Source organism: Mustela putorius, unplaced genomic scaffold, assembly GCF_011764305.1.
Source record: "Mustela putorius furo isolate JIRA1106 unplaced genomic scaffold, ASM1176430v1.1 tig00000174_pilon_pilon_pilon, whole genome shotgun sequence".
Classification (NCBI taxonomy): domain Eukaryota; kingdom Metazoa; phylum Chordata; class Mammalia; order Carnivora; family Mustelidae; genus Mustela; species Mustela putorius.
Window position 1 is genome coordinate 30,976,231 of NW_025421304.1, and position 27,696 is coordinate 31,003,926.

General features: G+C 40.6%; 1 protein-coding gene and 1 non-coding gene across 2 annotated transcripts; both read left to right on the top strand.

Moving 5' to 3' along the window:
* Positions 1–2,019: 2,019 nt before the first annotated feature.
* On the top strand, positions 2,020–2,123 carry LOC123391080. The gene has a single exon (XR_006605707.1). It is a non-coding gene; the product is annotated as a U6 spliceosomal RNA (small nuclear RNA).
* Positions 2,124–8,927: 6,804 nt separating this feature from the next.
* On the top strand, positions 8,928–21,042 carry TAT (tyrosine aminotransferase). Its single transcript, XM_004763447.2, has 12 exons — positions 8,928–9,031; positions 9,639–9,885; positions 10,024–10,128; positions 13,186–13,253; positions 14,597–14,755; positions 14,953–15,091; positions 15,489–15,541; positions 16,763–16,915; positions 17,543–17,671; positions 18,009–18,092; positions 18,845–18,943; positions 19,853–21,042. Exons 2-12 carry the CDS (start codon positions 9,648–9,650, stop codon positions 19,991–19,993), a joined length of 1,368 nt encoding a protein of 455 aa, XP_004763504.1. The 5' UTR covers positions 8,928–9,031; positions 9,639–9,647; the 3' UTR covers positions 19,994–21,042.
* The last annotated feature ends 6,654 nt before the right edge of the window (positions 21,043–27,696 follow it).

Below are 27,696 nucleotides of genomic sequence, written 5' to 3' on the forward strand. Positions count from 1 at the left end.
CAGGCGCCCCTGCCTCTTTGTTTTGTTGACTGTTTCCTTTGCTGTGCAGAAGCTTTTGATCTTGATGAAGTCCCAAAAGTTCATTTTCCCTTTTGTTTCCTTTGCCTTTGGAGACTATCTTGAAAGAAGTTGCTGTGGCTGATATCGAAGAGGTTACTGCCTATGTTCTCCTCTAGGATTCTGATGGATTCCTGTCTCACATTGAGGTCTTTTATCCATTTCGAGTTTATCTTTGTGTACGGTGTAAGAGAATGGTCGAGTTTCATTCTTCTACATATAGCTGTCCAGTTTTCCCAGCACCATTTCTTGAAGAGACTGTCTTTTTTCCACTGTATATTTTTTCCTGTTTTGTTGAAGATTATTTGACCATAGAGTTGAGGGTCCATATCTGGGCTCTCTACACTGTTCCACTGGTCTATGTGTCTGTTTTTATGCCAGTACCATGCTGTCTTGGTGATCACAGCTTTGTAGTAAAGCTTGAAATCAGGTAACGTGAGGCCGCCAGTTTTATTTTTGTTTTTCAACATTTCCTTAGCGATTCGGGGTCTCTTCTGATTCCATACAAATTTTAGGATTATTTGCTCCAGCTCTTTGAAAAACACCGGTGGAATTTTGTTCAGAATGGCATTAAAAGTATAGATTGCTCTAGGCAGTATAGACATTTAAACAATGTTTATTCTTCTGATCCAAGAGCATAGAATGGTCTTCCATCTTTTTGTGTCTTCTTCAATTTCTTTCATGAGTGTTCTGTAGTTCCTCGAGTACTGATCCTTTACCTCTTTGGTTAGGTTTATTCCCAGGTATCTTATGGTTCTTGGTGCTATAGTAAATGGAATCAATTCTCTAATTTCCCTTTCTGTATTTTCATTGTTAGTGTATAAGAAAGCCACTGATTAATGTACATCGACTTTGCAAATGACAGTACAGATAAAAGGTTGACATCCAGGATCTATAAAGAACTCCTCAAACTCAACACACACAAAACAGATAATCATATCAAAAAAGGGGCAGAAGATATGAACAGATACTTATCCAATGAAGACATACAAATGGCTCTCAGACACATGAAAAAATGTTCATCATCACTAGCCATCAGGGAGATTCAAATCAAAACCACATTGAGATACCACCATACACCAGTTAGAATGGCCAAAATTAGCAAGACAGGAAACAGCATGTTTCCAGAGGATGTGGAGAAAGGGGAACCCTCTTACACTGTTGGTGGGAATGCAAGTTGGTGCAGCCACTTTGGAGAACAGTGTGGAGATTCCTCAAGAAATTAAAAATAGAGCTTCCCTATAACTCTGCAACTGCTCTACTGCGTATTTACCCCAAAGATACAGATGTAGTGAAAAGAAGGGCCATCTGTACCCCAATGTTTACAGCAGCAATGGCCACAGTTACCAGACTGTGGAATTTCCCTTTCAAGATGCCCTTCAACAGACAAATGGATAAGGAAGATGTGGTCCATATACACTATGGAGTATTATGCCTCTATCAGAAAGGATGAATACACAACTTTTGTAGCAACACGGACAGGACTGGAAGAGATTATGCTGAGTGAAATAAGTGAAGCAGAGAGAGTCAATTATCATATGGTTTCACTTATTTGTGGAGCATAACAAATAACATAGAGGACATGGGGAGATGGAGAGGAGAAGGGAGTTGAGAGAAATTGGAAGGGGAGGTGAACCATGAGAGACTATGGACTCTGAAAAACAACCTGAGGGTCTTGAAGGGGTGGGGGGTGGGAGGTTGGGGGAACCAGGTGGTGGGTATTAGGGAGGGCACGTATTGCATGGAGCACTGGGTGTGGTGCAAAAACAATGAATACTGTTATGCTGAAAAGAAATTTTAAAATTACAATAAAGTGGAGAAAGATTAAAAAAAAGAAAAAATGAATGAAACCAAGAGCTGATTCTTTGAAAAGATAAACAAAATTGATAAACCTTTAGCCAGACCCATCAAAGAAAAATGAAAGAGGACTCAAATAAATAAAATAATAGATGAAAGAGAATAGTGTTCTCTTTGGCAGCACTTATACTAAAACTGGAATGATACAGAGATTAGCATGGGCCCTGTGCAAGGATGACATTGAAATTCATGAAGTGTTCCATATTTTTCTGTGAATTGTGTAAGACTCATGAATCGCAGAACTGTACCCCAGAAACAAATAATACATTATATGTTAATAAAAAGATAAAAATAAATTAAAAAAAAAGAAAGAGGAGAATAGTTGACACCACATAAATGCAAAGGATTATAGGAGACTACTATGAAAAACCATATGCCAACAGATTGGATCATAAATTACCTATAAGAATGAAAAAATAACAAGAAGTATACAACCTTCCAAAACTGAATCAGAAAAACAGATCAGTTACTAATAATGAAATGGAATTGGTGATCAGAAAACTCCTAACAAACAAAAGTCCTGGACGAGATGGATTCACATTTGAATTCTACCAAACCTTAAAGAAAACAAATAGGAAGGAAAGCTTCCAAATATATTCTATTAGACCAGCATTACCCTGATACCAAAACCAGACAAAGACACTGGAAAAAAAAAAAGCCCAAACCAAAAAAAAAAAAAAAAAAAAATTGTAAGACAATATTCCTGATGACCATAGATGCAAAAATCCTCAACAAAATACTGGTAAATTATATTCAACAATACATTAAAAGGACCATTCAGTATGACTTATTTTGGAGATGAGAGGAGGGCTCAATATCCAGAAAACAATGTGATACACCACATTAACAAAATGAGAGATAAAAATCATATGATCATCTCAATAAATGCAGAAAAAGCATTTGACAAAATTAAACATTCATTCATGATTAAAACTTCCAAGAAAGTGAGCTTAGAGGAAACATACCTCAACTTAATAAAGGCAATATATGACAAACCCACAGCTAATATACTCAGAAGTGAAAAACAGATTTTGCTCTTAGCTCAGAAACAAAACAAGGATGTCCACTCTCACTGCTTTAATTCAACTTATTACTGAAAGTCCTAGCCACAGCAATCAGACAAGAAAAATAAATAAAAAGCATTCAAATGGGTAAGGAAGAAGTTACAACATCCTTATTTGCAGACGACATATTATACATAGAAAACTCTAAGATCTCTCTCTCTCTCTCTCTCTCACACACACACACACACACACACACACACAGCTATTAGAAGTAATAAGCTGAGTAAAGTTGCAAGATGCAAAATATTCAGCTATCTTTTGCATTTCTATACCCTAATAATGAAATAGCTGAAAGAGAAATTCAGAAAATAATTTCATTTACAATTGTACCAAAAGAATAAAATACTTAGGATAAACTTAACCAAGGACATGAAAGACCTGTACTCTGGAAACTACAAAACATTTTTGAAAGAAACTGAGATGATCCAAACAAATGGAAAGACATACCATGCTCATGGATAAGAAGAATTCGTATTGTTAAAATATCCATACTACCCAAAGCAATCTACAGATTCATTGAAATCCCTATGAAAACATCAGTTGTATTTTTCATGGAACTAGAAGAAATTATTCTAAAACCTGTATGGAAACACAGAAGACCCCAAATAGCCAAAGCAATCTTGAGAAAGAAGAACAAAAGCAGAAGTGTCACTATCCTGGATTCCAAGATACTACAAAGCTTTAATAATCAAAACAGTATGGTACTGGCACAGAAACAGACACATGGATCAGGAGAACAGAGTAGAGAGCCCAGAAATAACCTACATTTATATGGTTAATCTATGACAAAGGAGACAAGAATATACAATGGGGTAAGACAGCCTCTTTAATAAATCATTTTGAGAATACTGGACATCTACATGTAAAAGAATGAAATTGGACCACCTTCGTACATCATACACAAAAATAACTAAAAATGGATTAAAGACCTAAATGTGACACCTGAAGCCATAAAACTCCTGGAAGAAAACATAGGCAATAATCTCTTTAACATCAGCAATAGAAACATTTTTCTAGACATGTCTCCTCAGGCAAGGGAAACAAAAGCAAAAATAAACTATTGGGGCTACACTGAAATAAAAAGCTTGTGCACAGTGATGGAAACTATCTACAAAATGAAAAGGCAACTTACTCAACGAGAGAAGATATTTTCAAATGATATATATGATAAGGGGTTGATATACAATATATAAAGAACTTATACAACTCAATACCAAAAGAACTCTCAAATCATCTGATTAAAGAATGGGCAGATGACCTGAATAGATATTTTCCCAAAGAGACCTGCAGATGGCCAACAGACACATGAAAAGATGCATAACATCATTAATAAGGGAAATGCAAATCAAAGAACTACATTGAGATATTACCTTACAGTTGCTGGAATGGCTAGTATAAAAAAAAAAAAGCAAGAAATTACAAGTGTTGGTGAGGATGTAAAGAGAAAGGAGCCCTCATATACTGTTGGTGGAAATGCAAATTGGGGCAGCCACTGTGGAAAACAGTATGGAATTTTCTCAAAAAATTGAAGATAGAAATATCCAGTAATTCCACTACTGGGTATTTATGCAAAGAAAACCAAAACCAAAACACTAATTCAAAAAAATATATGCACCCCTATCCTATGTTTATTACATCATTATTTATAATAGCCAAGATATAGTAGCCACCCAAGTCCATTGATAGATAAATGGTTAAAGAAGGTTTGATACACATATACAACACACATACACAGTGGAATATTACTTAGCCATAAAAAATGAGATCTTAACATCTGGGACAACATCGGTAGACCTAGAGGGTATTATGTTTATGAAACAAGTCACCTTGAGAAAGAAAAATGCCATATGATTTCACTTAAATGTGGAATCTAAAAACCAAATGAATGGACAAACAAAAAAAAAAAGCAGAATCAGCCCTGTAACTAGAGAACAAACTGATGGTTGAAGAAGGAGGAGAAGAGAATTAGAAGATGGGCAGAATGAGTGAAGGGGAGTGGGAGGTACAGACTTCTAGTTATAAAATGAGTAGGTCATGAGAATGAAGGTACAGCATAGGGTACATACCATCAATGATACTGTAATAGTGTCCTACGGTGACAGATGGTAGCTACACTTGTGATGGGCACAACATAACATGTATAATTGTCCTATCACCATGCTGTATACTGAAACTAAAGTAACATTATGTATCAACTATAGTTTAATCTAAAAATATATATCTAGAAATGTTGGATAAAATATAACAAAAAAGCACCTGGGTGGCTCAGTTGGTTAAGCAACTGCCTTCAGCTCAGATCATGATCCTGGAGTCCTGGGATCGAGTTCTGCACTGGGCTCCCAGCTCCACAGGGAGTCTGCTTCTCCCTCTGACCTTCTCCTTGATCACACTCTTTCTCACTGTCTCTCTCTCAAATAAAATAAAATATTTTTTAAAATATATAACAAAATGTCTGACTGAGCTCCAAAGATACAAAAAGGGAATACCCCAGAGGCCAAACAATGAGAAGGAATGGAACACCAGAGACATAGGTGGGTTGATACTGCTGCTACCCCAGAATTGATTATCTGAGTAATCTGGAGCTCCTGTGTTAACTTCCTGGTGAGGACCGAACACCAAGCCCATAGACTGTGTGGTTGTGTGGGAGGGGGAGTTGAACCCGAGTCTCATGTGTAGCTGAGATCATTGAGAGTCTAATTATTGAGTGGCAGGTTGTCAAGATACCATATCTATATTGTCTCTTCTTTCTGTAGCCTATCAGCTGATCAGTTTGGCAGGTCTATCAGTATTCAAAATGTGATTCTGCCTCTAGGAAACTATCCCACACATTATAGGATACTTACAAAACTTCTCAATCATTATTAATGAGTGTGTTTAATATGCTTTATTTTAAGAGAAAAAAATGAGAATCTGTCCCATGTCAACAAGAGTAGAATGATTAAATGAATACTATATAGCCATTAAAAGGAATGAAATTGATCTCCATGTATGAAAATGGAAAGGATGTCAAGACAACCTGTTAAGATTTTTTAAAAGGCAAGCTATAGAACAGCATTATTCAACTAATGAATCATTGAACATTATATCAAAAACTAATGATATGTACTGTATCTTGGCTAGTTGAATTTAAAAAGATAAATAAAACTTTAAAAAATTTAATGATTTATGAAAAAAAAGAACAGCCTTATTCAATAGACACAATGCAAACCACATAGTAATTTCAAATTTTCTAGTAGAAGTACTTTAAAATGTAAAAAGAAGTAGGTGAAATTCATTTTATGGACCCAGCACACTTCCGCTGCGCAACTTGAAATTAATTTTAATAGTGTACTTTATTTGACCCAATGTATCCAAAATATTTAAGCATGTAATCAATATAAAATTATTGATGAATTATTTTGCATTATTTTTATATAAGTCTTCAAAACCTGATGTGTATTTTATACCAACACCACTTTTTAAGTACTCAGTAGCTGCTTTTGACTAGTGGCTGCAATAAGGGACAGAGCAGCTGCAGAACAAATATGTAGTATCCAGATTTTCAAACAACTTTAAAACCAGCTACATAAGTATTGTATAGAAACCAAAAACATGGGGCGCCTGGGTGGCTCAGTGGTTTAAGCCGCTGCCTTCGGCTCAGGTCATGATCTCGGGGTCCTGGGATCGAGTCCCACATCGGGCTCTCTGCTCGGCGGGGAGCCTGCTTCTCTCTCTCTCTCTCTCTCTCTGCCAGCCTCTCTACCTACCTGTAATCTCTCTCTGTCAAATAAATAAATAAAATCTTTAAAAAAAAAAAAAAAAAGAATCCAAAAACACGGGTGGCTTGTGGCTCAGTGGGGTAAGCATCTGCCTTTAGCTCAGGTCAAGATCTCAGCGTCCGAGGATCAAGCCCCATGTGGTGCTCCTTGCTCAGCAGGGAGCCTGCTTCTCCCTCTCCCTCTGTCATTCCTCCCAGCTGTGCTCACTGTCTCTCTCACCCTCTCTCTTTCTCAATTATTAAAAAAAAAAAAAAGAAAGAAAATTAAAAAAAAAACAGAAAACACTAAAGATATGCAAGAAATGACTAAAGAAGCCATCTTTATGGAGTGGGGTTGTGGGGAAAGGTGTTCAGGGATTAGTTTATAAACATCTCTATTTGAATTTACTATATGAGGGTTTTAACTACTGAAAAAGTAAGAGTAAAAGAGAATGTTCTGGAGTTAGATGGTGGTGATGTACAATGTGTACCAGAAATCACTGAATCTTAAACTCTGAAATGAAGATACCAGTGAATGTTTTGTTACCCAAATTTTATCTCAGTTAAAAAAAAAAAAAAAAGATATAGAACATAATTCCCAACTCTGGGGGGGAGGAATAAGACTAATGTGTTAGGACTGGTGATGGGATTTTAAATGCTTTTAATTTTTTCTTATGTTCTCTGATCCTCATGTATGTATTTCAAATAGAGGTGGTTGAGGAATAAAAGCATTTAGGAGAGAAAGGTCTTCTCCCTTGACAAAATCTGTGTGCTTTGGGAACAATGCTATATTCTCATTGTGTTGGCAAGTATGCGAAGTCGAACCCTTGTCCATCCTGTGAAGTATACATCTATCTGTGCCATATTTAACCACCATTTAGTAAAACAAAGTAGGCTTTGCTTTTTGCTATAGGGTGCCAAATAACAGAACTGACAGGTCTTTCCTTCCCTGTGTCTTTGGATGTCGCAAGAACAGGCTGTGTGTTTGCATTTTTGAAACAGAGCAGCAATAGGTCTCTAGCTCAGGGTGCCTGGCTTCCAGTTTTAGAACTAAAATTCTCTTTGACCTGGCAGGCTTCCTGTCCTTGCTTTATGCTTCTGCTGCTCCCCTGGTAAGATGAGGTAGTGAATGCTTGCTTCTTTGGTTTGGGGAAGGGAATGTGTTAGATAAGTTCTTCAAAGCACTAAGAGAAGAAAGGTCCAGAAAAATAAAAGGTTATTCAACTCCCCTGGAGACTGGAATCACCCAAAAGTAAATGGAGAAGAAAGAACTTATGTAACAACTCTTTGTCTTCCAATAAATAAACAGATAGGAGCCGAGCCATGGAGTCCCCAGGCTTCTCTTAACCCTTGAATGGACAGTATTTTCCATAGGCTTGCCAGAATGCTGAGATTTCCGCCGTGTGTGCTTAGGGAAGTTGTTTTGTTTAGACCTCAACTGACATCTTTTTCTTCCAGTTACTCCTTAACCAGTACATGAGGGAGAATTCAGAGGACAAGATGACATTGCTCAGGTTTTAATTGCCTTGAACCCTTCTGTGGTTTAAGCTATTTGTTGAGTGGGACTTATTTCGCTTCAACTGCACAGTTTGTTGTGACTTGAAGTAGAACCTCCTGGACCAGGAAAGGAAGACAAGATGTAGGAAGTAAAGAAACAGGCTGCAGAACAAATTGTAAACCTGATCCCTTCAGTGTTTTGAAAACCTCTGAAATTATGTATCTGTGTATCTATCTTGTATCTATGTATTTTGTCCTCTGCATACCTACCTATGAATCCATCTTGGTGAATGATAGAAATGGCCAAATCATGACCACTCCCTACCCCTGGAAGCAAGAATAGAGCTTACAGAGACCAGGGTACAAGGAACGACTCTCACTTTTTACCTTACACGTTTCTGTGCTGTTAACTTGTTACTGGGTTGTTTCGGATCAAAAGAGATTTAATAAAAATTGCCGACTGTAATCATAACTGATCCTCTGACAGTCCTCTCAGACGTCTCACAAAGTGTCCAGAAAGAGTTAACACAGAGAATTCCAGATGTGTGAAGTGAGGACAAACTCCTGATTTGCTGGTGGGGTGGGGGAAGGGTTCGAGGTGAGAAGCCTCAGAAATGAGGAGGGGAGTGGCGGGAGGGCTGGCCACCTCCATCGCACCCTAACCAATAGCACAAAAGTTCTGGGCCCAACGCCCATATGTGCAGACTATTTCAGGAGTCAAGAACTGCACCTGAGGCTGTTGTCACTGTAACCTGTGAAAGGACACTAAGAGAGCTTCCAGGTTTCTCTCCTTAGAGGCTGTTTCTCCTTTAGCTGGAAGGTAAAATCTCAAGCCTCAGCTAATCTGGGGGTGGTAACTGGGATGTAAGCTTTTTTTTTCCTCTATGGTGTATTGACTTCTTTTTCCACAGGGCAGTAAGATGCTTATGGGACAGGACTTTATTTTTACTGATGACAAGATTAATGCTAAATTTCTAACCATGTGGAATTGTTTTTCCTGGTTCTTCTCTGCAGAGGGCAAGACACGGTCTGTTGAAGCATTAGGGAGATTCTTGGATAGGCTTTGCTTGGAAAGGAGGCAACACATAATCTTTGATGGTTTCACAGTTTTCATGTCATTTCCTTTCAGTTGCACCGAGAGCTGTTAAAATTTTACAGGCATTAGGGTTGCACACAGCAAATCTCACAGTAGATAAGTATTCAATGGAACGGTCTTTGCTAATGTTATACAGTGGGTTCTTGCTTTGTCTTCTATCTCAGCAGGTCTTAAAATTCCCCTCATTCACAAGAAAACATGAGAAATTTGGCAAAAGAAGGCAGTTTGAAAAGAGATGCTTAGTGAAATCACTCTGATTTGTAAGCCCAAATATGGCCCCTCAGGATGGTGCTCTGTTGCTAGAGTCACAGGGACCTCCTTTTTCCCATAGGCTCCACGAATGATGGACCCGTATGTGATTCAGATGAACGGCAACAGCAGCCTCCCCTCCGTTCTGGATATGCATGTCAACATTGGTGGGAGAAGCTCCTTACCAGAAAAAAGGAAAAGCAGGAAGGCCAGATGGTCTGTGAAGCCTTCAGACATGTCCAACAAAACTTTCAATCCCATCCGGGCCATCGTGGACAGCATGAAGGTGAAGCCAAATCCAGACAAAACCATGATTGCTCTGTCGATTGGTGAGTTGGGGGCTCTTGGGTGAGGGGCGATCACTGTTGCTTACAGCTGGTTGGAGAAGATGGGAATAGAGGTAGAGTCTGAGCACTGGGCATGGAAAAGTAACATCTTGGTGGCTCTTTCTTTTCTCCCATGAAAAGGTGACCCTACTGTGTTTGGAAACCTGCCTACAGACCCTGAAGTTACCCAAGCCATGAAAGATGCCCTGGACTCGGGGAAATATAACGGCTATGCCCCCTCCATTGGTAAGCTTCTCCTGAGACTCTAACCAGTGGCTTCCAAATCTTTAGTGCCCTTCTATTAGGAATAAATTTCGAGCGGTTCTCCTTGCTTCCTTGATGCACAGTTCCCAAGGAAAGGCTAAAATGCAGTGGTCGTTCGGATTTGGGGAACGCGATCTCAGAATGCTTAAACACAGCCAGCAGAGTCCAGCTTCTTTCCTCGCTTCCTCTGGCACGCGGAGCCCTCCTCTAAGCTTTCTTCTTCCTCAGATTGCACTCCTATCCTATCACTGCTAATTCTAATAGGAAGGCCTGGGGTGTCATTGCAGCTGCTTGCTTACTGAACCCTCCAGGTCCTAAATTAATTTACTTAATGCATATGTAAATAGCTTCTTGGCTTTATGTCCCCTTCTCCGTACATATGGCGATTATTTTAACTTGAGTTCTAACCACATTAAATGCTGTTTTAAACGTCTCGGGTGAAAGAGATAAAAACAAACTAGAATATAAAGAAGGGGTTTTCCTCCTGAAGATGAGAAGGTTCTTTCTGACAGAAAGAAATATTCCTATGTAGGTGGTTTTAAAATATAAGTTTTAGATGTACAGCTATATAATATAATATAATAAATTTATATACTACAAAGTGATCACCACCACAAGTCTGGTTACGGTCCGTCACCATACAGTTGACCTCTTCACCCATTTTAACCATTCCTATTCTTATTTATGTTTAACTGTCTCCATCTATTAAACATTTCCACATCAAGCATTGTAATAAAATCCGTGATCCTTTGGCTTTATTTCAGTGTTGCCCATCTCTCTATTATGTGCACCTAGCAACATATTCTTCTCTAAAATTATTTTTACTTTTTGTTTGAATACAGTTGACATACAGTATTACCCTAGTTTCAGGTGTTCAACATAGTGATTCAACGTCCCTGTAGGTCATGCCGTGCTCACCACAGCGTAGCAACCATCTGTCTCCATATACCGCATTACAGTATCATTGACTGTATTCCCTGTGCTGTGCCTTCTATCCTCATCACTAACGCATTTCATAACTCGATCCCCTTGTCCATTTTTCCCCATCCTCCAGCCCATCTCCCTCTGGCAGCCATCAGTCCGTTCTCTGTATTTATAGGTCTGATTTAGCTTTTTTGTTTGTTTGTTCGTTCATTTGTTTGCTTTTTCGATTTGACATGTAAGTGAATTTGTCTCTCTCAGCCTGCCTTATTTCACTCGACCTAATACCCTCTAAGATCCATCCTTGTTGTCACAGAGCCAAGCCATAATTACATATTTCTAATGCAGAATACAAGTCCAGTTTCATGCTCAAATAGAATTTTTTAAAAGATTTTATTTTTATTAATTTGACAGAAAGAGAGCAGAAGCAGGGGAGCAGCGGGTGGAAGGACAGAGAGATGCAGGCTCCGGGCTGAGCGGCGAGCCTGAAGTGGGGCTCAGTCCCAGGACCCTGGGATCATGACCTGAGCCGAAGGCAGAGGCTTAACCGACTAGTGAGCCAACCCCGTGCCCCACTAAAATAGAATTTTATTTTATTTTATTTATTTATTTTTAAAGATTTTATTTATTTATTTGACAGAGAGATCACAAGTAGACAGAGAGGCAGGCAGAGAGAGAGGGAAGCAGGCTCCTTGTGGAGCAGAGAGCCCAATGCAGGGCTTGATCCCAGGACCCTGGGATCATGACCTGAGCTGAAGGCAGAGGCTTTAACCCACTGAGCCACCCAGGTGCCCCTTAAAATAGAATTTTAAAAATACTTCAGAGAGGTCTGAGGGACAAAACTTTTAGGTTTGTTTTTTACGCTTTTTAAAGTTTCATACAACAAAAATTTAAAAAAGGGGGAGCCTGGGTGGCTCAGTCAGTTAAACCCCTGCCTTTGGCTCAGGTCATGATCTCAGGGTCCTGGCTCGAGCCCTATGTTGGGCTTTCTGCTCAGCAGGGAGCCTGTTTCTCCTCTCTCTGCCTGCCTCTCTGCCTACTTGTGATCACTCTCTCTCTCTGTCAAATAAATAAATAAAATCTAAAAAAAAAAAAAAAAGACTAAAATGTGATTATAAAACAAGTTTATAACTTTTATGCCCAAAATATTAGGGAACTGATTCAACCTGAAAAACCAGAGCCAATTCTCCATGTGACAGATATTCAAAGGATATGAACATTTCCTGCCAAAAGAAATACAGATCATAATGTATATATAAGAAAATGCTCTTCCTTATGAATACTTAAGGAAGTGCTGATTTGTATAACTTCAGAACATTTATTTTTATTAAGTGGAACATTATGAAATAGTGTATCTGGACTTTCTGAGTGGAGGTGGAATCTTTATGGAAAGCAATTTTGTAAAAGATAATTTATATCATGGTAACTCTACCTCATGTTTGTAAGCCAACATTTGGAAATATTGTTCAAGAATAAAATGTAAAAGAAAAATATTGTGCAAAACCACAAATAGGTATATCATATGATCTAAAAAACTTAAAAGGGACCCAGTGTATTGAATGCATCGACTGTAACTTTTCAAAAAATATAGTGCCTGGAAGGGATATAGAAATAATCTGAATCCTGCTTTCTTTTTTTTATGAAAAATAAAACATAATCACAGTAACCAAGATGGTGCAGAGTATTTTATGGTTTGGAGAGTTCTCCTTGTTATTAATCATACATTTGAGCTTTTTTTTTTTCTTACGATTTTATTTATTTATTTGAGAGAGAGAGAGAGAGACACTGAGACAAAGAGAGAGAGAGAGAGAGCAGGAGGAGGCAGAGGGAGAGAGAGAAGCAGATTCCCTGCTGAGCAGGAAGCCTGATGTGTGCTCAGTCCCAGGACTTTGGGATCATGACCTGAGACGAAGGCAGATGCTTAACTGACTGAGCCACCCAGGAGCCCCCATACATTTCAGCTTATTATAAAAATGTAAAACATAAAGTCAATCTCCTTTCTCTGTGGTGGCTGAGAGCTAACCTGAATAGCACGTACTCTAAGCAGGAGCAGAAGGTCGCAGGAAGCCCTCTTGGCTCTCAGGCATAGTGGTCAGCTTCTCCAATCTACACTTTCAGGCTACTTATCCAGTCGGGAGGAGATTGCTTCTTACTACCACCGGCCAGAGGCACCCCTGGAAGCTAAGGTAAGTCTTAGACCCTGTATCAGCTCTGAAGCAGTTCTGCAGTATCGGGCAATATGTATCTTCTTCCTTGTTTCTGTCCCACAAGGAATCAGGGTTTGGGGGCGGGGGGAAGGTGTGGAGAATTTCCCTTTGGCAATTTGAGGACTTCTCAGATAGTGAAGCTGCCAATCCATGGTTATATACATATATATTCAAATATTTTCTTTATTTATTTGTCAGAGAGAGAGAGAGAGAGAGAGAGAGAGCAAGCACAAATAGGGGGAATGGCAGGCAGAGGGAGAGGGAGAAGCAGACTCCTTGCTGAGCAGGGAGCCTGATGCAGGGCTCGATCCCAGGACCCTGAGATCGTGACCTGAGCCGAAGGCAGATGCTTAACTGGTTGTGCCACCCAGGCATCCCCTAATCCATGATTATATTTAATGTCATTACAATATGATGATGATGTCATTACAATACAACTTATGTGGTCTCCTGTCTTAAGGAGCCTCAAAGGACTCTGAGTTCCCCCTACATTTGATTCTTCACAAAAGTTCATTAAAAAACAATAATTCATGAACACCAAATAAGTAACATTTAAAAAAATTTTACCAATAGGATCTTTTCTTAAGTTTGTAACTTCCCTCTTTCTCCTGAGGTCCACTCATTTGGGAAGATCAATGTACTATGGCATATCAAATTGATGGCTGTGCCAAGTTTAAATGTCCCTCTCCCTCTATTGTATATTCTGTGTGGTTGATATTTCTTAACATAAGAGGGGCCCTCAGTCTATATTTCAGAGAAGAGTCAGGCTTTAAATTTTTGGTCAAAATAACTAGCCAAGTGAAAAAGTCCAAGGTCAAAATGATCTCTCATGGAAATCTCTGAGTCACAGCTGCTATGTCCTTTTTAAAGTCATTTACTTCCTTTTTTTTTTTTTTTTAAGATTTATTTATTTAGTTGAGAGAGAGAGAGAGAGAGAAAGAGCAGGGAAGGGCAGAGTAAGAGGGAAAGAGATAATCTCAAGCAGACTCTCTGCTGAGTGTGGAGCCTGACTTGGGGCTGGATCCCATGACCCTGAGATCATGACCTGAGCTGAAATCAAGAGCCAGATGCTTAAATAACAGAGCCACCCAGGTGCCCTCAAGTAATTTACGTCTTTTAAGTGGTCAACATTTTCAACATTTAGATATAGATATACATAAACATTAATTTCTTTTAATTTTGGCTTAGTATAGTCCTTTACTACTTCACTTAGAACTTGTAAAAGTAAGTTTATTCTTGCTTGCCACTCACCCATTGGATAATCTCTTTTCTTCTGTTGCTGTTGGAACTCCTAACAAAGTGAGCCTTTTATTTCTTTTCAGGATGTCATTCTGACTAGTGGCTGCAGTCAGGCTATTGAACTTTGTTTAGCTGTGTTGGCCAACCCAGGACAAAACATCCTAGTTCCGAGACCTGGTTTCTCTCTCTACAGGACTTTGGCTGAATCGATGGGAATTGAGGTCAAACTCTACAATTTATTGGTAAACAACTTTTTAATTTTAGACCCAAGTGCTCAATTATTATGTCGTAATAATATATGACAATTATCTTAGCACAGAAAGATCTGGAAGTGGGTGGTGGAGGCCACAAACACATTTTATTTAGAAGACAGTGTTAGGTGAATGTTACCCCTGAATTTTTCAGAATCATCTTGGTCTCACCCTTTCTTCCTCCCTAGCCAGAGAAGTCTTGGGAAATCGACTTGAAACAACTGGAATCTTTGATTGATGAAAAGACAGCTTGTCTCATCGTTAACAACCCATCAAACCCCTGTGGGTCAGTGTTCAGTAGAAGTCATCTCCAGAAAATTCTGGCTGGTAAGTCCATCAGACTTCATTTGACAGGAGCAGATATGGGAATGGAATCCTTTAACTGTTTCCTGGAATGAGAAATGGGGGATGGAAAGGGGGAGCTCCACGGGGTTTCCCAGTGAATAACATGCCACTGGAAAGGTAGGACTTGTCTACAAGGGGAAGAAGGCAACACTTGCCCCTGCACCATTCCCCTCTGTGGAAGAGAGAGTTTGAAATATCCAGTTGATTAAATGGAAAATTTAGGCTCTGTACCCTCGAAGAGTATAAGAAGAGTATATAGTTCTTAAAGAGGAAAACAAAACACACAAACATGGAATGCAAAATAAAACAAGTCCAGGTGAATATTAATTGCTTAGGCAATTCACAGTAAATGATTTCAGCCCATTTCTCTTCTTTTCAGTGGCTGCAAGGCAATGTGTACCCATCTTAGCTGATGAGATCTATGGAGACATGGTAAGTCTTGGGCAGGATATATCACTACAGTAATCTCAATTCCAAATTATTTCATGGGACCTTTAGCATCTAGAATAACCAGAAGTAATTCTATAATTGCTAATCATTTCAGTACAGCAAATCAGTATCCCTGCACTCTTAAAAGTATACATAGATTGGGGTGTCTGGGTGGCTCCATCGGTTAAGCATCTGACTCTTGATTTTAGCTCAAGTTGTGATCTCAGTTTTGTGAGATGGAGTCCTCTGTCAGGCTCCACATTGGGTGTGGAGTCGGCTTGAGATGGTCTCTTTCCCTCTCCCTCTACTCCTCCTCCCCCCACTTTAAAAAAGCATACATATAGATCTACGACACCTTAGCCAATTTTCCAAAGTCCAAAAAGCTGAAAATCTGAAGATTTTTGAAATTCATCTGGTGGAAAAACCTGACTTGACCTGATACAAAGATATTTGAAGATTTTTGATGTATCTCACTTACAGATCTATATATTTGTCAAAAATGTAGGGAAAGGTCGGGGCACCTGGGTAGCTCAGTGGGTTAAAGCCTCTGCCTTCAGCTCGGGTCATGATCCCAGGGTCCTGGGATCGAGTCCCACATCAGGCTCTCTGCTCGGCAGGGAGCCTGCTTCCTCCTCTGTCTCTGCCTGCCTGCCTTTCTGCCTACTTGTGATCTCTGTCAAATAAATAAATAAAATCTTTTAAAAAAAATAAAAAAATAAAAAATGTAGGGAAAGGGACAGAGATGTTAATCTGCTTGATTAGGAGTGGTGTTCCCGACTGCCTTTGGGGTGTTACGTAACATATGATACATGTGCTACATAACGTCTCCAAAATCCAAAAAATTCTGCATTCTGCAACAAATATGGGCCCAGGAATTTCAGACAAACAGTTGTGGGCCCCAATTTTACTTTTAGATTTCTAATTCCAACAGGCATTCATTCCCCAGAGCAAGCTTCATTGAGTTATACATATACATATTCCTGGGCCGGGGTCAGTGTCCTCACTGTAGGCTTCCTTTAATCCAGACCAGACACCAGGTTAAATATCTTGGGACAGTCTCCTTTGAAGCCTCTTGGGCTCCCATTCATGCTTTGGGTAGGATGAGCCCAGGAATCCAAGGCCCCGTCCCTAGTTATACAAAGTAAAGGGTGGGAGGTTGGGAGACATGGGATCTGGAGGAAAGTAAGCCAGGAGACAACTTGAACAAGCATCTACTCTCCTCAGGTGTTTTCGGATTCCACATTTGAGCCTCTGGCCACCCTCAGCAGCAACGTGCCCATCCTGTCCTGTGGAGGTCTGGCCAAGCGCTGGCTGGTTCCTGGCTGGAGGTTGGGTTGGATCCTCATTCATGACCGAAGAGACATTTTTGGCAACGAGGTAAGAAAAATTTGGTGAAATGGTACTTCTAATTTAGTATATATGTATATATTTACTTTGCACGCGTAGTGGTTAGGAGGTGATTTGTTTTGTTGTTGTAGTGTTTTGGTTTTTTTTTTTTTTTTTCTTTCTCCTTGGTCCCGTAGTTCTGAGTGCCTGGAAAAATGCTGGTAAAGAGAGTACTAGTTATTCCTTTCCAAAACTCAGTTTTCCTGTACCTGGCTCTGTGAAGAAGTTCCATCAGCTTCTAGTTTTCAGACCGCAAAAAAGGAAACAATAGTGGTAATGATCCCTGGTGCTATTTGCAGGCTTACGATGTGCCAGTGTTCAAAATACATCATTTTAATTTAATCCTCCCAGCAACCCAATGAGGTCAGGATTAGTATCATCTACCTTTTATGGCTGAGAAAAGTGAGGCACTAAGACATTGTAGCATTTGCCCAGAGTCATACAGGAGGTATGTGACAGAGCTGGGCTAAAACCCAAGCGGTCTAATCCAAGAATGCCACTAGGCACCATCGCTTCTTCAGAGATGTAAAGCCTGATAAAAAGAATGGTCAGAACAAGAATCCCCAAAGCTGGAATGCTTAAGGAAGGCTAAATAATCTGTTTGCTGGGGCACTTTAGATCCGAGATGGGCTGGTGAAGCTGAGTCAGCGGATCCTGGGACCCTGCACCATTGTCCAGGGAGCTCTGAAAAGCATCCTGCATCGCACCCCTCAGGAGTTCTACCACAACACCCTGAGCCTCCTGAAGGTAAGCGCAGCCCGTGGCCTTCCACTCTGGCAGGCAGGGAAAGTCACCAGAGGAATTAGGGATAATGGGTCCTCATTTCTGGAGCAGTGTTCCATGACGGGGCTTCCAAATCAGGAGGTGGCATCAGTGTAACCGGCCACCTGACATTTCTCTCATTTCTGGTACTTCACTCAGCTCCTGGTTGAAAGCTTCCGGGGATAAGACTTTTTCTTGTTGACCCTTTATGCCAGGAGAGCAAACTTAGACTCCTTGCCTTCGGTGTGGGTTCTACTTTTAATGACTTGGTTTTCTTTCACTTAAATTTTGTCCCTTGACATCTTCCTGCCTCCTGTTACAGTCCAATGCTGATCTTTGCTATGGGGCATTGGCTGCCATCCCTGGACTCCAGCCAGTCCGCCCTTCCGGGGCCATGTACCTCATGGTAAGTATGTGGGTGGCGGGTAGTTGGTATAGGGCAAACAAGCCAGTCTGCAGCACTCACAGAGACAACCAACTGAGCTTCCGGGCCAGGCAGTTTAGGAATTCCTTATTCTGAATTGCCCACTAACATGATTTAACCTCAGTGTTAAACAACAACAACAACAACAAAACACCCTTTAAAATGACTTCTTAATTCCTTGATTCAGAAAATCATTTTATGGGTAGATACAGGGAAGACAGAAGATAGAAATAAGAAAAAGAAAAGACACAAATAAGAGGCTTTCCACACCATTGTACTTTTCAACTAGGAATGGTACTGGTTCCCTAGGAGTGTGTGGGAATATATGGGAGTTTTGTTTGTTTGCAGAATGCGTTATGGCAGCTGTGGGGAGATGCTCTTGGCATTTTTGTGGACTGGGGATACTAAGTATCTTGCAATAGGTGGGATTGTTCCATGCAATCAAGAATTGCCTGGCCTGTAATGCTTTTTAGAGAAATACTGGCATTCTGTTTGCAGCTCTCATTTATCATCATCCAGGAAGGAACTCTTCAAAAAACTTAAATATTAATATAAATATAATTCTCTCTTCCCTATGAAAAATTCCATGACCTCATAAGTGTTAGAACTCTTAGTTTTCAGTAGTGGCATTCCAAGATACTTTGTAGAGCAGTCCCTACCTTAATTTCTAGCATAGGGAGTTGGTCTGTTTTCCCTCCTTCTGATAAATTTGCCTCTCCCTGTTATTGGTATAGGTTGGAATTGAGATGGAACATTTCCCAGAATTTGAGAATGATGTGGAGTTCACGGAGCGGTTAGTTGCTGAGCAATCAGTCCACTGCCTCCCAGCAACGGTGAGTGCTTGTGTCTCTCCTCAGGACATTCTCAACTGTTTCTAGAGCCTCAGGAGCTCTCCCTGAGCTGGTCTTTAACCTGATTTTTTTTTTTTTTTTGCCCCAACAAAGTGTATTCTCATTTGATAAGATTTAAACTGATGTGTCTCATGGCCTCGATTTTAAGATGTGTTTCTCCCCCATCATTATCCCATCTGTACTGGGGAGAAAAGTTGTGGTGGAACATTTTAGGTGAGGGGAGACAAGCCTGTCCCACAAGTTCCTTTCAAGACGAATTAACTGTTATAGACTTAGCACCTCAATGATGGTGTCAACTGAGAAAAGAAGCAGAACTAAAATAAAACAAAAACATTTATTTGGTGTCTCAGAATTGGAATTCGGGGAGCACAGATTTAGACAGCAATCCAAATAGTGTACTTCCACTCCCAACCCTCCCCATCCCCCCGGAACAAAAGTCAAGGGTTTTTAAAGACAAAAGGAAATGCTTATATTTATTGTTTATAGAATTTTGATTGGTGGCAGAAAACTAATCTTGGCTGAATATAATTTGTTACTAAGGCTATCACTGAGCAAAGACTCTTATACAGCAAGTTGCAGGAAGGAGTACATAAGAATTCTGGCTGAGTCCTTGTAAGATTGGTGGTTTGGCCCAGTTCAAAAGTTCATGGATTCACCAGTGAAGAGGTGCCTAAAGTCCATCTTCTTAATAACCTCCTGGGTCCATTTTAAAACCCCCTGACATAAGTTACCCCATTTCATTTCATTTCACCTTCCATGGTGGAACTGAGCAAACCGACAGCTCTGAGTCAATGACGTCACTGCTTTCTGCTGATTAGGACCCTGATCATTTTAGGGAGGTTTAGTACAAGATTCAATTGCTACAAAAATAACAGGCTCTTATCTCTGCAGTGCTTCGAGTACCCGAATTTCTTCCGAGTGGTAATCACGGTCCCCAAAGTGATGATGCTGGAGGCCTGTAGCCGGATCCAGGAGTTTTGTGAGCTGCACTACCATTGTGCGGAAGGGAGCCAGGAGGAGTGTGACAAATAGGCCCAACTCCATTCTCTTGAGTATGTGTCCCATCCAGGGAGGGCTGGACTGGGCGTTGCTATTCCTAAAGTGGAATCAGATGCCCCTACTGGGAGAGGGGCCTCAAAAGCAGATCAAGGATTCAGAATTGCTCCTGCTTTCCCCCCAACTATGTCCATGTACACACACCGAATCCCAGAAGCTCCTCTCACTTTGCTCTGCTGGAGTGACTCACTAATTCAGGAATCTGCCCCCTCCTGTATTGCTTCCTCCTTTTCCCCTGAGAGTACTAGGTGAGCAAAATTTACCAGAAACTGGTAGAGACAAGAAAAGTAAAAAAAGCTCATGATGAGAGAAATAAAAGATTGAGAGAATTTGTGCCCCAAACATTTCCTCATGCTATAAGTAAGAGCATACTCTTTCCAGTCAGGTCTGAGGCCCAACTCTGTTACTGCTTCACTTCAGGTATACTTTGCTTTGTGCAATAGAACTATAAACGAAAGAAGTTGGGGACACATATATTTCATTAATTACATTTTAAACACAGTAGGAAAATTTTCTAATTTGAAGGATCCCTTACAGAAACTTTCTTGTTGATTTTTTAAAAGAATTATTGATTGTACAGGGCACCTGGCTGGCTCAGTCGGTAAAGCATATGACTCCTGATCTTGGGATCATGAGTTTCAGCCCCACTTGGAGTGTATTACATACATACATACGTAAATAAGTAGAATTATTGATTTAAAGGTAATCAATGAACTTTCTAAATTTAGATGTGTGTACATCAGGGTTTCTTAAAATGAGGGCACATCTATATGGAAAAAGAAAAAAAGGAGGAATCATAGGACCTTCCCAAAATACTGTGGTGTAAGGGCCAGAAAGATCCTCACTTATCATTTTTATGGAATCATTGCTTTTTCTGTAAGGTTAATATTGATTTATTCATATATATATTATATTATCTTTTCATATGTTTTCTAAGAAACATTTATATTGACAAGATCCTTTATTTTGTCAAGAGCATAAATTATTGTTTTCTTTTTTTAAAAAAATAAATTTTACTAAGTATGCTCTTTTGTGATGTGGTTATTCTCCTCTGTGGGGAATTCCTATTTCCAGGTGCTGTTCATTGTTCAGTCTGATTGGTGCATTCTAGGCTTCATTTGTTTCTTTGTCCATGTTCTGACATTGGGAATTACTTAAGAAACACTATTCCCGAGGGGAGCCTGGGTGGCTCAGTGGGTTAAGCCGCTGCCTTTGGCTCAGGTCATGATCTCAGAGTCCTGGGATCGAGTCCTGCATCGGGCTCTCTCTCTCTCTCTGCCTGCCTCTCCATCTACTTGTGATTTCTCTCTGTCAAATAAATAAATAAATAAATAAATAAAAAGAAACACTATTCCTGATACATCTCATTTGGGAGTTCAACTTTTGGCTTCCTACTTAAAAACAAGGCAAACCAAGAAGCAACATTATAAACCTCTGACCTTTGACTTCCCACTTCCTACTTTTTTGGACTCCCAATCTCTGGTGCTGAATTCCTATGCTCTAGATCCACTAACCACTCACCGATGAATGAAACTGAAGGGGTTATTGACCCAGGGAATGAGAGGTATGAGATGTCTTTCAATATGGGCCTCTTGCCTGCAAATCCTCTTATGCCCAATTTACAAGTTTTTTTCCTCATGGCCTCCCTTAAAGGAAAAAGCATGAAATTATCTTGCAAGGTTGGGGGCAGGGGTATACTATAATCAGTCTGGAGATTACTCACTAAGAGAAATTTTCCTTATCTAGAAGAGGAACTTCAGGTCTCAACCCTGCCAGTCACACCCGTTCAATTTCCTTTACAAAAATAAACATCAAAAAAGTCCATACTTAGTGAGTTCCCACTAGAATTTACCTTATAAATGTGTCAAATCCAAAGGGAACATAAAACAATTGAGATGATAAAGATATGTTTCCTGTATGCCACCAATGCCAATAATTTTCTTAAAGTACCCGGTTCCTCTTTTCCTATACGCCCCTGGCCCCAACCCCCAAGAGATCTCTGTCCAGAACTATACAGGAAGACTTGGTGGTTTACACAAGACGTTTTATCTTAACATGTGCATATAATTCTAACCAGTTTACTGATTTCTACTCAGACGTCTTAAACTTCCAACTTAGTGTGTACATTTTGATAGAGGAGTCAAAAGGAAATACTCAAAACATTAAAAAAAAAAAAATGCACACTGAGCAATTTCAGAGGATGCAAACAAACAAAAAGCCAAAAACATTTCTCTTGCCGGTGTCCTTCACCCACCCAGTCTCGTGTCCCCTGAGGTAATCAGTTAGCAGTTGCTGGCCCATTCTTTGAGATTATTCTGTGTATAGGTAAACATGTGTGTGTGTGTGTGTGTGTGTGTGTGTGTGCGCGCAAGTGCGCGCGCTAAGTTTTCCTTTCTTCAAAGTATTACCCAACTTTGTAATTCAGCTTCCTATGGAAGACAAGTAAGGGGTATTTCTGAGGTGTCCGACACCTCCTGGATGTTTAGATAAAAAGAAGCCCTGGGCGGGGCTGCTTCCAAACAAGATTAAAATTCCCCCCGGAACAGCTTTCCAGAGCGCTCTCGGAGGGCCGCAGGAGAGACGGAGGCCTCGGAGCGTCTCAAAAAACACTGCATTTAAGCCTGTGAATTCACCTTTCATGCTAGGCCAGAACACCGCCTATCGGGTAACTGGCAAGTACCACACAGCTGGTCCCACAACACACCCGACCCCACACCCTAAAAACCAACAACGCCCTAACCCGGCAGGAGTGGAGTCGGGTGAGGAGAAACCCTCGCTGCGCAGGCGCCGACACACGTGCGGGGCGCCCTGCAGCTCAGGGAGCATGCGCCATCGCGGGCTCCGGAGCGTCGCACAGGGCGCAGGCGAAGACGCTGAGAGGACTTTAGCAGGCGCTGGCTTTTTCTTGTTTGGGGGCTTCGGTGTTTCCTCCTGCAGCTTCTCTCTGGGACTCGCGCCCTGTGGAGAGATTCTCTTCTTCGTTTTGTCCCCTGTCTGGGCCACATTTGGCGGGAGACGTCCCGGAAGTTGACACACCTCTAGGTATTGTAAACACCTGTTAAATAAGTGAAATGTGCATTTTTCTTTTCCTCCCTCTGGGCCAATCCCAACAAGTCCGATGAGTTGTGATACAGAAGCAGAAATTCCCCGTAGCTCTTGTTAGCTGACAACAGTTGTGTGGTCCCTGAAACTTTACTCCAAAGAATTGTGTTCCTCATGGTCCCAAGTATCTGGCGTTTCTGTTCGGATCTCTACTCCGGCAGAAAAAAATGAATCCACCGCTCTGCTCCACACACTCCGCACATTACCGTCGGGACGGGCTGTGTTTTAAGCACCTTAAAGGTTGAATTACAGATGTCGTAGTTCGAGAAGAACGGAATTCCGGGTACATCTTATTCATACTCTTGAGTATTTTAAACCATTTGGGGATATTTTTTGTAAGCAAGTTTCATGGGGTTTCCTAGAACCTGCAAATCGGGATGATTTCTGTGGGTCGCACCTTCCAAAGAAGCAGTCGCTTTCCGACATTCCAGCTGAAGTAGATCATGTAGGAGGTGATGCCATTTCTGCAAGGAAGCAATGAGATGAACTAGTAAGCGTCTCCGAATTTTCTATCAGCGGTTTCAAGCATGGAAAAGAATTCTTGCTCTTTGAGGCGTTTACTCATTTGGTAATTCAGTAATTGCACTGAAATGTAAAGTACATTATGGAATTCAGAGTACATCATGCCACATTTTAAAAAGCCACAGAAGTCCTTACTCTAGCAGCATGTATACTAAAATTGGAACAATACAGAGAAGGTGAAGGTGGTACTAGCAGTCCAAACTGAACAGCACATTTAAAGGATTATACACCATGACCAAGTGGGCTTTATTCCAGGAATCCAAGAATGGTTCAACGTATGAAAACAACACGAGCATCTCTGTTGATGCAGACAAAGCACTTGACAAGATTCTACACTCTTTCATGATAAAAACAGGCAAGCTAGAAATAGGAGGAAATGACATCAACATAATAAAGGCCACTCTAGAAAATCCTGCAGCTAACGTAATAGTGAAAGTCCGAAAGCTCTTCCAAGGATTCCCACTCTGGACAGTTCTACAGTTCTATTCACCATTATGTTGGAAGTCCTAGCCAGAGCAAATATGCAAGGAAAAGAAAAGGCAACCAAATTAGAAAGGAAGCAGTAAAATTATGTCTATTATTAGATGACATGATCTTATAGGTAGAAAACCCTAAATATTCCCCCAAGAAAACTACTAGGAAGAAAAAAAAATCTGTTAGAACATATCACCCATACTTCAATTAAAAATTAAAATTAAAAAAAGCAAAAATGAAAAAAACCCACTTGAACTAACAACTGAATTCAGCAAAGTTGCAGGATACAAAATCAATGCACAAAAATCAGTTGTGTTTCTATACACCATCAACAATCTGAAAAGGACATTAAGAAACTAATTTCACTTACAATAGCATCAAAAAGAATAAAATACTTGGGAATAAACCTAACCAAGGAAACGAAAGGTGAAAAGATGCTCAACATCACTAGTCATCAGAGAAAAGCAAAACAAAATTACAATGAGATATCCATGTCCTTTAGGATGATTACAAAGAAAAAAGAAAGGCAGGGAGGATGGAAAGGAGAAAGAAAGGAAAAGAAAAAAAAAATGCTGGAAAGGATGTGAAGAAATTGGAATTGTTGTTCACTCTTGGTGGGAATGTCAAATGATGTATCCACAATGGAAAACATTGCAGTTCCTCAAAAAATTAAAAATTGAACTACCCTATAATCTAGCAATGCTACTTGCGGGCATATATCCAAAAGAATTGAAAGCAGGGTGTCAAAGAGATATTGTAAATCTGTGTTCATAGTAGTAGTAGTCACAGGAAGCAATCCAAAGATGTTCGCTGATGGATGAATGGATAAACAAAATGTGGTATATACATACAACAGAACACTATTCAGGCTTAAAAAGGAAGGAAATGCTATAATATGGTTAAACCTGGAGAATATTATATTAAATGAAATAAGCCAGTCACAAAATGACAAATAATGTATGATTCCACTTCTACCAGGTATCTAAAGTAGTCAATTTCATTGAAACAGAAAGTAGAATGGTGGTTACCAGGCATTGGGGGGAGGGGGAAAAAGAGATTTCTGGTTTAGTGGGTATAGAGTTTCCTATTTGAAACATGAACCAAGTTCTGGAGATTTGTTTTACAACAGTGTGAATATACTGAACGTTACTAAACTGTACACTTGCACTTAGAAATCATTAAGCTGGTAAATTTTACGCCATGTTTCCTTTGTATCTAATAAAATAGATCCTAATGATGAAGTTCTAGAACCTAGGTGAGGTTTGGTGGGCTGAGGGCCAGAGCCAATGACCAAGAAAGAATTCTTGAGACATCTTTGGTACAAGATGGTGGTTTATTAAAGCACGGGGACAGGACCCGTGGGCAGGAAGAGCTGCTGCCCCGGGTTGTGAGGGATGGCAGGTTCTGTACCCTGCGGTTGGGGGAAGGTGAGGGGAAGGGAGGTTTCAGTGGAGTTTCATATGCTAAAGAGGGCCTACAAGGTGCCAGGATGTCCCAGGCCTACCAGAGGCCTTGCCCTTGTGGCTGGATCAATGTTGTCTTTAGACCAGCCATTAACATTAAGATAGTTGGGAGACTTTTTGGTTGGGTGTCACAATCCTGCTATCAATCCTCTTTGTTAGTGAGATTTAGGACATTTGTAAGCCAGGGGAGACTCCTGTCTAGCAGGATTGTGAGCTCTGCAAGTTAACTATTTGCTTATTGTTCATGGTAGTGAGGGCTCCCTGAGGGATGCTACACATAGGACAGAGGGGGAGCGGGTGGAGAGGGGGGTACAAGGCGCCAGCTTTTGCTTTGTCTTCAGCCCCGTGCTCCTTCATCACTAAGAGTTCTCTCATCACGGGTGGGGAGGGGGGCGCCTGGGTGGCTCGGTGGGTTAAGCTGCTGCCTTAGGCTCAGGTCATGATCTCGGAGTCCTGGGATCGAGTCCCGCATCAGGCTCTCTGCTCAGCAGGGAGCCTGCTTCCCTCTCCTTCTCTGCCTGCCTCTCCATCTCCTTGTGATTTCTCTCTGTCAAATAAATACATAGAATCTTTAAAGAAAAAAGAGTTCTCATCACCGAAAAAAAGCCAATTTTTTTCTTTTTTGTTGTATCTATGTGATGATGGATGTTTTGTTGCACACATCATTTTTTGTAAAGCTTTTATTTTTTTTTTACATTAAAAAAAAGATTTATACATTTATTTGTCAGAGAGAGAGAGTATGCACAAGCAGGCAGAGTGGCAGGCAGAGGTGGAGCAAGGAGCTGGATGTGGGACTCGATTCCAGGACGCTGGGATTATGACCTGAGCCGAAGGCAGCAGCGGCTTAACTGACTGAGCCACCCAGGTGTCCAAGCTTTTATTTATTTGAAAGAGAATGAGAGAGAGAGCAGGATGGGTGGGGATGGGGGTTAAGGTCAGAGGGAGCAGCAGACTCCCCGCTGAGCAGGGATCCTGATGTTGGACTTGATCCTGGGACCCCAGGATCCTGACCTGAGCCAAAGGCAGTCACTTAACCAACTGAACCACCCAGAAGCCCCTTACAAATCATTTCAAAATATATGTCAGTCAAGTTGTTACGATGTACTCCTTAAACTTTTATATAGTGCTGTATGCCAATTATATCTCAATAAAGTTGAAAAAAAATTGAAAGACACAAAAACGTAAGCTTCACAAAGACAAGGACTTTTTTGTTTTATTTTCTTGTATATGCTCAGTGCCCAGAACAGCCTCTGTTACATAATCAGTTCTCAATCGATATTGGATGAATGGATGAATGAATGAATGAGTGAATGAGAAAATGCAAAGACCAGTGTATTGCCATTACTTTTTAATCTTCTTGTTATGTGAACTACAAGTAGTTATTGAGCTTAACTGAAAATATTAGTAGGGCAGAAGGAAGGCCCAGAAACAAAGACATTTAGAAAGTTTACTTTCAAAGAGATAACAAGGAAATGGTCAATAAGCACTCAAACAGTTGCTCAACATAATTTGCCTTTAGGAAAGTGCTATTCCAAATCACAATGGGATATCACTTCACACTTACTATCATGGCTATTTACTTTTTTTTTTTTTTAAGATTTTATTTATTTATTTGACAGAGAGAAATTACAAGTACACTGAGACGCAGGCAGAGAGAGAGAGAGAAGGAAGCAGGCTCCCTGCTGAGCAGAGAGCCTGATGCGGTACTCCATCCCAGGACCCTGAGATCATGACCTGAGCCTAAGGCAGCGGCTTAACCCACCGAGCCACCCAGGCGCCCCCCCCCCCCAACCCGTGATGAGAGAACTCTTAGTGATGAAGGAGCACCGGGCTGAAGACAAAGCAAAAGCTGGCGCCTTGTACCCCCCTCTCCATCCGCTCCCCCTCTGTCCTATGTGTAGCATCCCTCAGGGAGCCCTCACTACCATGGGATCATGACCTGAGCTGAAGGCAGCGGCTCAACCCACTGAGCCACCCAGGTGCCCCAGCTATTTACTTTTTTTTAACTTTTTTTTTTTTTTTTTAAAGTAATGTCTCTGCCTGAGGTGGGGCTCAAACTCGTGACCATGAGCTTAAGAGCTGATTGCTCAGGGCACATGGGTGGGCCCAATGGGTTAA

Bases quoted from the DNA above. Each gene is read 5' to 3' on its own strand.
- TAT (XM_004763447.2), top strand. From the start codon at position 9,648: ATGATGGACCCGTATGTGATTCAGATGAACGGCAACAGCAGCCTCCCC. The intron at 15,092-15,488 runs GTAAGTCCATCA...TCTTCTTTTCAG, and splicing joins TCTCCAGAAAATTCTGGCTG to TGGCTGCAAGGCAATGTGTA. The intron at 18,944-19,852 runs GTGAGTGCTTGT...TTATCTCTGCAG, and splicing joins TCCACTGCCTCCCAGCAACG to TGCTTCGAGTACCCGAATTT.